This window comes from Pipistrellus hanaki, assembly GCF_964339955.1.
Source record: "Pipistrellus hanaki genome assembly, chromosome: 15".
NCBI classification, from domain to species: Eukaryota; Metazoa; Chordata; class Mammalia; order Chiroptera; family Vespertilionidae; genus Pipistrellus; species Pipistrellus hanaki.
In genome coordinates this window covers 30,020,282-30,034,748 of record NC_140517.1, presented here as the reverse complement: position 1 = coordinate 30,034,748, position 14,467 = coordinate 30,020,282, and the positions used below count along the sequence as shown (strand labels likewise).

Below are 14,467 nucleotides of genomic sequence, written 5' to 3'. Positions count from 1 at the left end.
GCATGTTTCTCTTTTATTAGGTAAGATTTCTCTTTTATTAGGTAAGATATGCTCCTGCAAAACAAATCCACACATCCCTCATTTACTGTATCTATCTGCAAGGCCAGTGGTTCTCATTTTGGTCTCAGGAACCCTTTCTGCAAAATTATTGAGGACTCCAAAAACTTTCATTTAAGTGGGTTATATGTATAGTTGCTTAACATATTAAAAATTGAAACTCGGAAATTTTTAAAGCACAGCTACAATCCATTAGCCATCAGAGGGATGATGTCACAGAGCTTTTGGGAAACCCCATTGCACACTCAAGTGAGAATGAGAGTGAAAGAAACTAGTAACATCTTAATAGTGTCCTCCTGTGGGTCCTTGGATGGAGCCCCAAACTTGACTTTAAGAACCCTGGCTAGGTATTTGAGTTTATCACCCATTTCAAGAAGAAACTTTGTTTAGTTTTTATTCCCTGCTGTGGCAACAAAAATTCTAGGTCTTATGGAGTGGGGCTTCAAGAAGGGGAAGAACAGAAAACAAATGTCTTTCACCAAACTTCCTTGAAACCTCAACACACAACAACCGGCACATCCCACTGAGTACCCCTGTACAAGACAGCTTTGGCGGGGAGAAAGGACAACACTCTGGTTTGGAAAATAAAGCTAGAACAGTCATTTTATTCTGAGACCATTTACCAAGTGTTAGAGGGCGACAGGAATAAATAGAGGGAGGGGAGGGCAGGGAGACTCTACGTCTTGCAGCAGATCCCACACCTTGATGGATAACAGCAGCCACAACAGAAGATGCAGATGGGGAAGTGAGTGTCTCGCCTCCTCAGCCTCTGCAGCCCAGGCTGTAGGAAGGAAGGAAGAGTGAGCAGGTGTGGGCTCAGGGAAGGCTGTGAGGCTCTGGAAAGAGGTCAAGGTGTTCTCACCTTCAAGCCAGCTGTGGCTCCAGCTGTATCCTGGGTCTGGAGGTCTGCAAGCTGTGTTGTCTGTGAAAGCAGAAGATAATGCTGAGGATGGCATCTGCCTCCAACTTGCCCCTACAATCCGTTCCTCACATATCAGTCGTGTGTGGCTGTATCCATTAGAAAAGCCTGCAGGGCTCTTCCTGCACTTGGAGGAACATCAATCTCAGCTCCAAGACCCCCACCCACGCCCTGCAGCCCCTGATTACCAAGTACACCACGCTTGCCCCACTTCGGGTCTTAGCTTGCCCGTCTCACCCTCCAAGTCATAGGTCAAATACCATTTTCTCTCAAAACACTCCTCCGTGACTGCCAGCTCTTGATCTCACCTATCCGCCCCCTCCGTGCCCCCCACCACCATGGTCACTCTATAATTTTTTTTGTTAAATGTGAGTAGCATTTACTAAACACCATGATCTTTTGTTTTTTAACTAATTCCCTGACCAGATTGTAAGCACCATAAGAGCAAAAAATCTTCTCTCATCTACCTTGTTCACTGCCTGATCCCGTTTAAAATGAGACTTTACACAGAATAGGCACTCAGTAAATGTGGAATTAGTTTGGGAACCCCCAGTCCCTGCCACTCGGACCCTATCTCTGTACTTTAGGCAGCTGCCCCTCCTCCCTTTGCCTGCCTTGCCATCTGCCCAGTCCTGTGGTGTCCATCTGCCCTCAACAGTCCCCTCCGAGGGCCTGGCTCTCCCATGTGGCTGCCTGTGGGCCCAGACCCCAGGGGCTCTCACCTGGTGCAGAGCTGAGGCACTGGCCAGGCTGGCCAGGAGGAGGAGCAGAAGACAGGCAGCCTGGATCCGCACATTCAGTGCCATTGTGCCGTCTGGCTGGTGTCCTGCTGTTAGGTCTCAGACAGCTCTGGTGTCTGGGCACAGTTACAGTCGCTTTTATGGGGCCAGAGGCGGGGGTGCTAAGCCCCCTCCCCTTTGCCCTAACTCATTTCCAAGAAGGTAGTGGCGCCGAAAAGGCGGGAGATAAGCGGGAACAGAGTGACAGGGAACAGGGTTGTGTCAACCTCAGCCAGCAGAGGTGTGTACAGGGGGTGGGGCAGATGGGGCCACAGACACAGGCCTCTAGCCAGCCACCTGGGAAACACTTTCCCTAGCATGACATCATCTTGTTGATCTCAGAAAAACTTCCCCCTTTTGCCACAGAGGTTGAACAGGTCAATGAGCAGGAGCAAGGTGTCCTCGTTCCCCACCCTTCCCTGACCTCCTCCTTCACATGGGGGGTGGCTGTCACTTACCAGGGTCCTTTGGGGTGCCACATACCATTCCCCCAGCTTCGGATTCTGTTCTGTAGAGAACACTGCAACAGCCAGATGCAGGAGGAGGAGCCTGCACGAGCATGATCTTTTACAAGTGTCAGCACCTTAAGAAGGGGCCTGGTATCTGGAAAATGTTCCTGTGACGCCAGACCATGGAAGAGCAGGAACAGTAGTGGCTGCACCTCATGCCCCAGCAGGTGTACTGTCTCACTTTGGTGCTAATAGCCAGGACCGCCTGTCCTCAAAGCAGTGCCTGCTGCCCCATTCTGGGCTCTGCACTGTATTCAGGGCCCAAGCTGCCCGCTCAGCCCATTTCCAAGGACCTGCTCCCCCTTAGGGGCCCACTAGGCTTGCTTCCCTCACTTGATTGGAGGGACTGAAGGCCAAGATGGGGCTCTGCCAAGATCAGAGGCAGAGCTGGCACTCCAGAGTAGGCAGCCTGACTCTGAGGCCTGTGCTCTTTCCTGCCTCCCCCAAACACAGGTCAGTAGACCTGGCTCATACTGGCTCAACAGAGCCACTGTGCACGTCTCATCCCACCTCCACATTCAGTGGCATCATGTTGGTATCTGGACACCAGCAATGGGGTATGTACACCACATCGGCCAACACTACAAACCAGGGTTCTTTTGGGGGGAGAGCTGGTCCCTTAGAACAGCAGTCATCAACCTTTCGGACTCACATCCCACCAGTTGTCTGGTTAGTGACCACTGCCTTAGAACACCACTGGGCAGGGAGAACCAAGGCTCCTGACTGTTCTGGCCACTACCTGAACATAGTGGGTACACACAGCCCAGAGGACCCACTAACTTAAATCCAGAGATGGGACTTTGGCCATTTGGGCTGACTCATTCATAGATCATCCAGTGTCGACTTCACTGGAGCCTGGAGATGCGGCTGCCACGGAATGAAGACTTCTCCCCTGCCCTGAACTATAGCCGAGCTCATTCAAAACAGTAAGAATGGGGGCCCCTGGGAAATCAAGGCCGCTCCTTGCCATTTGCCTCCCCATTCACATCACATTAGGCTCTTCCTGCTGCACACATCCTTTCTCAAAGAGGGCCTCAAACTGTGTAATGGCCAGGAAAAGGAGACAGGGCTCTCGGCAGGAAGAAGCCAGTTGGGGACATTTGGGGTGCATGCATGGTGAACTCAGCATGGTGGCGACTGGCAGGTCTGTATCCTGGGAGGGGATGGAGTTGCATGGGGGCTGCACGTTCGACCACAGGGAGACCCAGAAGCATCCCCCAACACTGCCTGGTGTCACTCCATCTCCGCTCAGGCCAGGTTTCATCATCAGCCAGGGGCAGGGGTCATAGCACAGGCGCCAGAGCCACAGTGCAAGGCGACAGGCTGACGGGCCAAGCCTGGCTTCCTGGCCTTCTGCCTTCCTTGGGGGTGGGGGGCTCAAGGCCAGGCCCCACCATTGGCTGGTGCAGAGGGAAGGGCTTCAGCCCAGAAGGGCAGAGCCAGGAGCCAGCCCTGTTTTTAGGAACTGATGACACAGGAGACCCCAGCCTCTCCTCCAAAGACGTAGGTCCTTGACTCAACCTCTCCCCAGCCCCCGCACACATATACACACACCTGGGGTCTCAGGGTATTCACTCCTTAATTCTTCCAGCCAGCCATGGGTGCCGTGCAGTACAGAACGGCAGGAACTGGCACAGAGCCACCAACAGCACCTGAGGCCCTGCCCTGATGGAGCTCTGCACAGACCCCATGGCCCCTGCCCATACCTGAGAAAGACAAATACGCAGACAGACAAGGCGGGGCCACATGGGGCCAGTTTATTGCAGTTAAATACCTCTCTCTCTCTCTCTATTTTTTGTCCATTTTTCCATAAAGAAAATGAAAACACACACACACACACACACACACACACACACCCAAAGGGGAGCAGGAATCCAGAAACAAGAGGTGGGGTGGGACATGGCCTCCCTTCTTAGGTCCAGGTCCCAGGGATGGCCCCCAAAAGCTCCCCTCCTGCCCGTAAGCACCATGTCAGTACCTCTAGAGGCCAAAACAGGCAGCGGGATATGGCAGGGCCTCTGTCCTCCCTTTTGCCTCCAGGCAAGACCACTAGAAGTGCTGGGGCTTAGTGGGGGCCAGGAGAGGGGCAGACAGATGGGGGAGGGAGATCATTTCCACATCCAGGAGAGCAGTGGGTGTTTATCCAAAGAAATGCATTACTTCTCCCCATTTTTTTTTTTTTTTGTTAAAAATCTACTATAAAAAAACGCAGCTGGGGGAGGGGCATCTGTCCCTCTCTGTGCTAAGGGCTGGGGAAGGGGCAGCAGAGGCCCGGAGAAGGGCCTGCCGTGCGACGGGAAGGGCGTCACTGCCGGTTGCTCTCGCCCACCATCTCCAGGTTGTGCTGCTGCAGCTGGGCGCGAAGCAGGGCATTCTCGTTCTTCAGCTCCTCAATCTGGCAGACAGGAGAGGGCACAAGGGGCCAGGGTGGTCCCCTGCACCGTGGGTCCTGGGTCCTCCACCCAGCTCCCAGCCCTGGCGCTCACCTGTTGCCTCAGGAGCTCATTGTCCATCTGCAGCCGTTCGGCCTCCTTGAAGGTCTCCTGCATGCGCTGGTTGGTCTGGCGCAGCTCCCGGATGTAGTCGCAGGCCTTTGACAGGATCCCTCCTTTACTCTGGGGGGCGGGCAAGAGCATCAGAGTGAGCACTGCTCACTGGCCTCTGCCTACTGGCTCACCCCAGTGGTCCAGGCAGACTTTCTGGGTGGCGCCAGGGGCACTCACCGCTCCTGTCTTGCTGTTGTCTGTGTTACAATCTGGAATGATTTTTGAAAGTTGGACAATCCAGTTGTTGATCTTGTCCCTCCGCCTCCGCTCCACTGTAAGCACAATAGCAGTATCAACAGCTAGGTTTACAGCACTTTCTGTGCGCCTAGGTGATCTGCCTCCCAAGGCAGGTGCCGGCAGACCCCGGGATGCTGAGGGTGGACGCGGGCACTGGGCAGGGTCACACTGCTAGCAAATCTAGAGTCAAGATCTGAAGGCAGACTGCCAGCTTCCCCGCCTGCTTCACATTGCTTCTCAAGGGAAACAAAGTAAGTCTCGCTCTCAAGTACCATATATACCTTTTAAAGCAGAACCATGGGGGACAGTGGGTTCATTTTGCTTGCCTACTTTTAAATTGAGTCAACATTTTAAAATGAGGAAATTGCACATAATAGTTAACATCTTTGGGGAAAAAAGGAGTTGTGGCTACAGTGGGCATGTACTCTTGAGAGGCAAGAATAGGCCAGAGTCCCTTTACATGGGAACCAAGAGCCCCCGCTGGTGCCCACAGCCCCTGCATTTGATTGTCCAGTCCTAAGGTGTCTGCAGAGTGCTGCGTCTCATGAGTCTTTTTCTTCATCTGTGCGTCACAGTCTGGCACATCTCATCCGTTTAAAACCCTTCTCCAGGGCCCCGACCGCATGTCCCACATCTCCAGACTGGCACTTGTGGCTCCCAGGGGCCTGGCCTATCAGGGCATGGGCAACCCAGGAACAACATGAATCCCATATGAAGACAAGGGATGGCAATTAATGGAAGGTTTCACTTGAAAAATGCCCAGATTTATGGTTTTGTTTTATAAAATGCCACTCTCACCCTGCCAGCTGAGTTGGGCAGGAGCTGCCCCCTGTGGACAGGGCATGTCTCCACTCTGGCTTCTCACCTGGCCTGCACATCCTGACGTAAGGACAGCGGCCGGGGGTCTACCTCGTTGGAGCCCGACACTCCTGGTTTGGGGCCCACAGAAGCAAACCTGTCTTAGCCCTTCTTCACCTCCCAAGCCCTAGGCATGTGGGGGCAGGGAAGCCCAGCCACCCCCCAACTCTGTCCCCGCGGACAAACGCGGGCGGTCTGTAGAGAGGGAACTGGGCTAATAAATAGGATTTGGAAAGGAGGGTGAGAAGATGTTTGCTCAGGGTTGGGTAGTGCTGATGGGAGATTGTGGAGGGGGCCAGAGGAAGGGTGAGAAAGGAGGGGTTGGCCAGTACCTCCTCTGAGGCCGGCACTGCCCCTGACCCTGGTATTCCCTCAAAGAACACACTTGGCCACTAACACACAAATCTTCTCCTGGCACTTGGTTTTATCCACTCACTGCTGACCAGTCCTTCCTACCTCTCAGTGCTCTTCCCCTTTTGCCTGAGTGACAACACCCTCCTCTGTGGAGGACTCTTCTCCTCCCTCGCTCTCCTCTTTCCTCAGAAACCTCCCTAATGTCATAACAAGAATGTGCCCAGTACAAAGCTTCATCTGACTCTGGCCCTGGGACCCATGGCTGTGGTGTGAGAACCTTCCCTTCGAGGACAGCCTTGTCTGTCTTATAGTCTCTGGAACTCAGTGGCCAAAATCTGCAGCAGAGCCAAGAGTGCAGCCCAGGCGCCCACATCCCTCAGCTGTGTGCCTGCTGCATCCCCGAGGTTTCAGCTGAGGAGCTCATAGCAGTGGCTGCTTGGTTTCTTTCCCTGCCCTCATGCAGTTCCACTCCCCAGCCTGGGCACTCGCTATGGCAGTAACTCCCATGTACTCCTCATTTCAAGCCACCAGGGGGCAGACAGTGGGTGTGGCACATCTCTAGTTTGCATTTACTTCTTAAAAACGTATTGCCACCCAGCAGGAGTGGCTGTTAGTTGAGCATTGTCTTGTGCACCAAAGATTGCTGATTTGATTCCCAGTCAGGGCACATAACTGGGTTGCAGTTTGATGCCCGGTCAGGTGTGAGGAAGGCAGCTGAATTGATGTTTTGTTTTTTTTTCTCTCTCTCCCTCTCTCTCTAAGCATGTCCTCAGGGGAGGATTAAAATTTTTAAAAAAGTACTGCCTGCAGTGGCACTCTGAGAGGCTGGAATCCACAGTAAACTCAGTCTCTGTCCTGCTAGCACCGCTGTGAAGTGCATGTGAACAGGTGATAGGGTACAAACACTCAAGGATATGTGTGATGACTGGAGACTGTGCCAAGTGCTTGGGAAACTCCAAGGTAGAGCAATGGTTTCTGCGTGAGAGTGCAGTAGGATGTAGCCTCAAAGTCTTAGAGAGAAACTATTTGGGCTAGTTTCTGAGGGGAGAAGGCATCAGGCAGACAGGTGTCAAGATCCCAGAAATGGTGACATGGTACTTGGGCGCATGGAACAGGGGACAGGAAAAGGTTGTAAAAATAGGTTTGCGAAGACCGTGAATGCCTGCTAAGGAGTCTGGACCTTATCTCTTACTAGGAGTCCAGGCCCTTGAGTCTGGGGCCTTTCATTAAGCAGGTGGTGATGTGGTCAGACCTGTGGCTTGGGAAGGCCATTTTGGTACATCTAAAATGGAGGAATACTAGGTAAGACCAAGGCCACATGTATTCCACAGAAGTGCTTCAGTTATATCCACACAAGACTTAAAACACAATTTACAAGTAAAATCTGCCAGGACAAAAGGGAGAAGTCAACAAACTCACAAATATACTCGGAGACATCAACACTCCCTTCTCAGTAATCAATAGAACAAGTAGACAAAAAAATCAAGATAGAAAACCTGAACACTGTCACCCAGCTTGACCTAGCTGACACTGAGGGAACACTCCGCAACAACAGCAAATCCACACAGAAACTGTCACCAAGATAGACCATCTTCAGGGCCACATAACTAATCTTAATAAATTTCAAAGAACTAAAGTTACAGAGTATAATAAAACTAAATTAAAAATAAATAGCAAAAAACATCTAGAAAACCGACACATCGGGAAATTAAGCAACACACTTCTAAATAAACCATGAGTTAAAGAAGAAATCACAAGAAAAACCAGAAAATATTTTCAACTGAAAGAATGAAAACACAACATATCCAAATGGGATATAGCTAAGAAGTGGTAGAAGCAAGTGGTAGAATAAAATTTGTAACTAGGAAGGTTTGTATTAGGAAAAAAGTTTAAAATGATCTTTAAAAGTAGAAGAAAAAAACCCTAGCAAATTAAACCCTCAGTAAGTAGAAGGAATGAATTAGTAGCATTAAGCGTGGAAACTAAAGAAATAAAAAAAAGCAGGTCTATCTTAAGAAATCAGATTTCACATAAAGATCTGGATTTCTGGCTACTGAAGAGGTTCCAGCAACAGTTGACGCTAACTCTGACCTGGCAGCAATGGCTGCTGCAAAGGCCGCCCTTCAGGCAAGACACACGCCCCGGTTCATGAGGCGGCTAGAGACGGGTCCCACTGTACCAAGGGACAGATGTGAAAAGGAGAAAGGGAAGCTGATCAAGTCCACTTCAGCACAGAATCTCAGGTTTGGGGGATGAGCGAAGACAGCAGAGTGGAAGGTGGCCCGGCTTTCAGTTCTGGCCTGGACACTGTGACGGGGTGCCCTTTGCTGCAGGGGGGAAAGAAATGGTACATGGGAGCCTTTAGGGAGGAGACAGCAGGTTCTGTTTGGACACACTGAGTCTGAGGCGTCTCAAGGACATCCAGAATGGCACTTAGAGCAAGCAGCTCAAAATGAGTCTGGAGTTTAAGGAGGCCCGGAGACACACAGAGGAGGGGCACGTTTCGCCTTTCTGGAGTCACATAGGAGAGAGCCAGCAGAAACCCGAGAAATACTGAACACCTACAACTAGGGATGGGGTTTTGGGATACTGACAACTCCCGAGCCTGACATTTCACTCCCGAGACTGACCTGAGATGGGATCAACCTTAAGAAGCACCACAAGCCGAAGCAGTTTCCCAGCCTTGAGCAACGTGAAGAATCACTTGGGGAACTTGTCCAAATACAGACCCTCTGTCCTACCCATTCAGAACCTGTGAGGACAGCCCTGGAGACCTTGATTGTATAAGGAGCAGGCTGTGAAAAAGAGGCAAAGAGTGTAGGAGAATCAGAGTAGGTAGAGCAGAAAGGATCATTACCAAAAGGCAGGAAAGAGGCGGGGTCAGATGTGTACAGCACAGACAGGGAAGGAAGCCATGGGTTTGGCAATGAGGCTCTCAAGGGTGGCCTTAAATGGAGCCATTTTGGTAGAGAAGAGTCAGATGCCAAGGGCACAGGATGGGTAAAAGGTGGCCCAAAAACTGCAGGTTAGGAGAGGGCAGGTTACAGCTGGAGGGTAAAAGCAAGGTTATGAAAAAGACTTTTTTGTAGGAGAAAGATTCCAGACTTTTTGTCAGTGGATTAACCCTGTGACAGGCAAAGAATGTCAGTGAGGTAGAGGATAGCTAGATGGTATCCCAAGAGTGGTTTGTTACAGTCTTACTGGGGGCACACCACATTGCCGGGGCACTCACACCTCAGCTTGGGCATCCTCACTGAGCCTCTGCAGGAGATGGGTTAACATCTTACCGAGAAAACTAAGCAGGTGCAGAGATTAAGAACCAGTCTGAGGTCATGTGACATAAGCAGTAGATACAGAACTGCTGGGTAGCCTACAGGAGGCCCCTCAAACTTGCCACACTCAAAAACCAAGCTCAGACTCACTCACTCCTTCCCTTTTCAAACCAACCTGACCCCATCATGAAACCCTGATTCATGAAATCCTGATTCTTCAGCCTGTCTCAGGCCAGACATCTACAGGCACCTCCTATTTTTCTAGCCTCTGGTGTCCCTTACTATATGGCCTCCATACATAAACCTCTCAGTTAGTTGCCCCTCAAACTACAATAAATATCTAAGATAAGGAACACTGGGAGGGCCTCTTACAAGGATCTGGCCTGAACAATCTTCCTGCAACTCTGCCAACTCCCTCTTTCCTTTCCTGAATTCTGCTCTTCTTTATACCTGCCAAGTCTGTTCTGGCTCAGGCCAAGGTGTCTGCACTTGCTCATCTCTATGCCTGGGACCCTCCCCCAGTACTTGACTGGCCATTCCTTAAGGTTTGTTCAAGCCTCTGCTCAAATGTCACCTTGGAGGCTTACACTGCCACCATTACCTAACTTTATCTTCCTTCCTGCTGTCTGACGTCATATTGTAGCTTTGTGCAATTTCTGTTTTTCCTACCAGAATAAACACTGCGAGAGCCAAGACCTCATCTGTTCAATTACCCACTATCTGAAAACCTAGAACGGGCTGGCACGTTGTATGCATGTGCTGAATGAACACCTCAATTTAGTGAGAGCTTACATCACAGCTGCAGAACCCATCCCCAATGTAAGACCTTTAGGACTGTGGGGTCTCACCCCGACTTTCAGGGCCTTCCTTGACTCTCCTGGCTCCCCTCTCAAGCACTCCACATGGAACCTCTCCAACAACCAAGCCAGTACCCTCCCAAGCAATTTGACTCCTCTCTGCGACCCCCTCCCTGTGCTCCCTGTCTGGCAGGCCCTCCTAAAAACTACCTCCCTGGCCTGAACTCCTAAGCTTCTCTGATACTCTACAGCCTGGCCCAGAATCTATCTCCAGGAAATGTTTGCTAAAGGACAGTTGTTTGAGTGTAAGAATTCCCCTGGACTTGAATACTGATACACCAATCATAGACTACGGATTGAAGGCAGGGGTTGGGTGGAAAGTAGGAAACAGCAAAAAAAGGCCAACTTGGGAACGCAGAGGACAGAAACACAAAGGACGATTGGGAACGCAGGTTGGATTTGGTGTTTGTAAGGGCAGGATGCTCCAGCCTTGGCTAGCCAGAGGCACAGGATCCTGCAGTTTCATCCTCAGATGTGCCCCTATCAGACCAGAGTTACTTCTGGAAGCCAGGCAGGCAGGGAAATGACGGACTCACACACAACAGTTGCCAATGGAAACGAAGGTCGAAGGGAGCAGGAAATCCCACATGTGAATGTGAAACCTGCCATTTTAATTATTTAATATATTCTTATTGATTTCAGAGAGGAAGGAAGAGAGAGAGAAACATCACTGATGAGAGAAAATCATTGATTGGCCTCCTCCTACATGCCCACTACTGGGGACCAAGCCAGCAACCCGGGCATGTGTCCTAATTGGGAATCGAACTGTGACCTCCTGATTAATAGGTCCACACTCAACCACTGAACCACTGCAGCCAAGTGAAACCTGCCATTTCTGATGCTGGTCCTTAATTCAAAACTAGCCAGAATGACAAAACACATTGTAGTCCATTCATCCTATCAATGAACCTCCTCCACCTGTTTCTACTTTTCCAGCATTCAGCAACACCTCTCTCTATGTGGAGCACGCCCAGTGATCTGTAACCAAACACAAGGCCTGCCTGGCAGTGCCTGTGAGGTCAAGGCCTGCGGCTGGTACAGGGGCTCCACATTGAATTTACCTTCATTGTGCTGAGCTCTCCGTCTCTCATCCCGGGGTGTTCTGGTTCCATCAATTTTCCTAGAAGAGGGATAAAATGGGCACATGTTATCTCAGGCTCCATTGGTCCAAGCATTTATTACAAAGTCAGACTTGAAAATGACCTTTGCCAGACATACATATTCATATGTAGAAAGAAAGAGGAAATGATACTTTCTTTATACTAAAGAAACGAAAACAGACCAAAAAATATACCAAGTGCCTATTGGGTGCTCAACTGCCTGACTCCTACTCCACAAAACCTTTCCTTCCTTCAGCCCCACACCAGGCCCTCCCAGTGTCCCCTGCTCCTGGGCCCAGGTCTCCTGCACATACGGGGAGTAGGGATGGGTCCGAGGTGCAATCGTCCTTTGCGTTCCTGTCTGAAGCACGTCCTGGGGCGTCATCATGACATAGAACTGGCCTGTAGGGAAAGCCAGGTTAGTGCTAAAACTGGGGGCAGAGTCAGAAATGGCTGGGGAATCCCTCCCTGCTAGGCCTGTTGCCTCCCCTGCCTTCCACCTCGGCCCCTTCCTCCCTTTACCTCCGGCCTGCAAGCTCTGGTCTGTGGTCTGTACCGACACAGCCGTGGTATCTCCCACACTGGACGCTGGGAAATAGGCAAATCGTGCCTCCCCACTGACAGCCTCAGCTGCTGGGCTGCCGCCATTGCTGAAGGGATTTTGGATTACAGCCTGGGGAATAGGACACAGAGGCCACCCTTAGCCACCTTGTTCCCCAAACCATCCCCTTTGCCCTGTTTGATGGATACTGCATCCTCTATGGAAGGTGGGACCCTTTGTATCTACTACGCTGCCTATGTCTCAGATGGCCCTGGAACTTGCAGACACTCAGCCATCATTTGGTGAACCAACTGATTTTTTCCCCTGAGAAAAGAGACTTTCCTATTACCATGATCCCAAGTCTAAAAAAAGAAAAAACGATGTTCCTAAGACCTTGCCCAAGATTTCACTGTGCAGAACAGGAATTTAACTCACACAGCCGGACAGCCTGAAGGCAGCATCTGGGTTGCACATGCTCCACCCATTGGGACTCCCCCAAAACGGTCAATGTCCCCTCTCCATCCCCCCCAGGCATTGCTGAGGACCTACCAGTGGGAAGGGTGCTGCAGGACCTGGGGGCACAGAGGCAGCAGCAGGGCCGGGGCGCTGGGCCGCCCCATCCACACCCACCTGGGTCACAGCCTGCTGCCCCCCAGCAAAGGCAGCCGTAGACACGACGCTGACGGCGCCCGCTGTGTCGCCCTGGCCATCCAGCTGACCATCAGTCACCTGGACTACGCGGTATGTCACCTGCAGGGGGCGGTAGAGCAGCGAGACCAGCGATAGGGCCCAGGCAGGGCCCAGGTCCGAGCTCCTCCCAACCCGACCCTCCGCGGGCCGGGCTCCGGCCCCCTCACCTGTCCTCCATTATTTTCTGTGCGGAACTGGTACTGGATGTTGTGGTCGCTGAACGCCGCCTGCTGGACGCTGGCGATAGCCACGGCCGTCTGCTCCTCCGCCCCGGGGCCGTCCCCGCCTACGGCCAAAGGAGGGTAGGGGCGCCGGTCAGCGGTCGGAGGGCCTGGGCACCCCCGTGCCGCCCCGGGCGCAGGCCGCGGCCCGGCGCCGCGAGCACTCACCCTCCTGCAGCTCGACGCCCTCCTCGGCCTCGGGTCCTTTGTCGTGGCTGCGGGGAGGGCGGGCAAAGGGGGTCAGGGCCGCCCGCGCCCCCGCCCCTCCGCTCAGGTGCAGGGCCCCCGTCCCGCCCGGCCCTTTCGGGGGCGGGGGCACCGCTAGGACCCGGGGCTGGGGCCCTAGCACGGCCCCCCTCCCTCGCGGCCTCCATTTTGAGCTGGGCCCGGCGGTCGCTCGGGATCATGGCGGCCCGCCCGCCAGGCCGCAGGGCCGGAGCGGGGCGCGCGGGGGCAGGCCGGCCGGCAGCCTTACCTGGCGGCGGCAGCAGCAGTAGCCGAGGCAGCGGGATCCAGACCCGGGTCCAGCATGTCCATGGGGGGGTGGGGGCGGGGGGGGGCGCGGGGCCCGGGGGAGGGGAGGGGGGGGTGGGGGGAGGGAGGGAGGGGAGGGGGCGGGCGGGCGGCCGGGGGGGCCCCGAGCCCGGCGCTCACGCCGCGCGGCAGGAGGGGACGGAGGAGACACGGGAGCCGCTCGCGCAGATCACGGGGACAAACAGTGGGGTCATGTGAGGAGGAGATGCCGCCGCCGCCGCGCTTTTCCTGCAGCTGCCGCCGCGCCGCCTCCGCCCGCCCTCCTGCCGGCTCGCGGCGGCTCTGGGCTCCGGGACGCAGCGGCCGCCCCCCGCCCGCTGCACGCGGCCCTCGGCCTCCTTCCCGGAGCCGCCGCCGCAACTTTTTTTTTTTAAATCCGGCCCGACCTGGACGGCCGCCGCCTCCTCTGAATCGCCGGCTCGAGCGTCAGCCGCCCGGCCTAGCCCAGTCCCGCGGCGGATCGCTGCGGTAGCGGCCGCCGCTTTCTATTTTTTCCTCCTTTTTTTTCCTCCTTTACTTGAGCTGCGCGCGCGCGGCGGCGGCAGCGCGATCCCGGGCCGACGCGCGGGGAGGGCAGCCCCCGGGGAACGCGCACGCTGTTTGTCTCCGATGGCGGCGGGCGCGCGCCGGCCGGGTCTCGGCGGGGCGCTGGGTCGCCACCGCCCCCGGGTTGCCAGGCACTCGCCGGCGGGCCGCGGGTGGAACGTGGGCCTGGATGGAACGCCGGGGGACGAAGCGGGCCGCGGGTTTGGAGACCGTAAAGTCGAAGGGGGTGAGGGGCGGGGGGGGGGGGAGGGCGCGTGTGAATGGAGTGGAACGGGAGTGGAGCGCGCATGCGCGCCCCTGTTTTGGCGAAAGTGCGCGGAGGCGGAGGCCCGAGGCGCATGCGCACGTCCGGACGGGGCTGGGGCGCGCACGCAGGCCGGGCGGAGCCAGCGGAGAACGTCCTCCCCCTGCGGGAGGCGGCCGGCCGAGCGAGTCCCGCCCCAGGCG

At 54.1% G+C, this 14,467-nt stretch overlaps 2 protein-coding genes across 4 annotated transcripts; both read right to left on the bottom strand.

The window, feature by feature from the left end:
* Positions 1 to 633: 633 nt before the first annotated feature.
* Positions 634 to 3,857, bottom strand: HAMP (hepcidin antimicrobial peptide). The gene is made up of 3 exons (XM_084905172.1): positions 1,699 to 3,857; positions 920 to 979; positions 634 to 838 (listed from the first exon to the last, which is right to left on the bottom strand). Exons 1-3 carry the CDS (start codon positions 1,780 to 1,782, stop codon positions 734 to 736), a joined length of 249 nt encoding a protein of 82 aa, XP_084761298.1. The 5' UTR covers positions 1,783 to 3,857; the 3' UTR covers positions 634 to 733.
* Positions 3,858 to 3,994: 137 nt separating this feature from the next.
* Positions 3,995 to 14,178, bottom strand: USF2 (upstream transcription factor 2, c-fos interacting). 3 transcript variants are annotated; one of them, XM_084905165.1, is made up of 10 exons: positions 13,416 to 14,177; positions 13,109 to 13,155; positions 12,887 to 13,005; positions 12,660 to 12,779; positions 12,011 to 12,161; positions 11,803 to 11,890; positions 11,450 to 11,508; positions 4,988 to 5,082; positions 4,751 to 4,879; positions 3,995 to 4,659 (listed from the first exon to the last, which is right to left on the bottom strand). In XM_084905165.1, the coding sequence occupies exons 1-10, from the start codon at positions 13,475 to 13,477 to the stop codon at positions 4,570 to 4,572; spliced, it is 960 nt and encodes a 319-aa protein (XP_084761291.1). In that variant the 5' UTR covers positions 13,478 to 14,177; the 3' UTR covers positions 3,995 to 4,569. The 3 variants fall into 3 exon arrangements, with proteins under 3 accessions (XP_084761291.1, XP_084761290.1, XP_084761292.1); XM_084905164.1 differs by having other exon boundaries at positions 12,579 to 12,779; positions 13,416 to 14,172; XM_084905166.1 differs by lacking the exon at positions 12,660 to 12,779 and having other exon boundaries at positions 13,416 to 14,178.
* Positions 14,179 to 14,467: the final 289 nt, after the last annotated feature.

Bases quoted from the DNA above. Each gene is read 5' to 3' on its own strand.
- HAMP (XM_084905172.1), bottom strand. From the start codon at position 1,782: ATGGCACTGAATGTGCGGATCCAGGCTGCCTGTCTTCTGCTCCTCCTC. The intron at 980-1,698 runs GTGAGAGCCCCT...CTGCTTTCACAG, and splicing joins GTGCCTCAGCTCTGCACCAG to ACAACACAGCTTGCAGACCT. The intron at 839-919 runs GTGAGAACACCT...TCCTTCCTACAG, and splicing joins GAGCCACAGCTGGCTTGAAG to CCTGGGCTGCAGAGGCTGAG.
- USF2 (XM_084905164.1), bottom strand. From the start codon at position 13,477: ATGGACATGCTGGACCCGGGTCTGGATCCCGCTGCCTCGGCTACTGCT. The intron at 13,156-13,415 runs GTAAGGCTGCCG...CCCTCCCCGCAG, and splicing joins ACTGCTGCTGCCGCCGCCAG to CCACGACAAAGGACCCGAGG. The intron at 5,083-11,449 runs GTAAATTCAATG...TTGTGCTTACAG, and splicing joins GAGAGCTCAGCACAATGAAG to TGGAGCGGAGGCGGAGGGAC.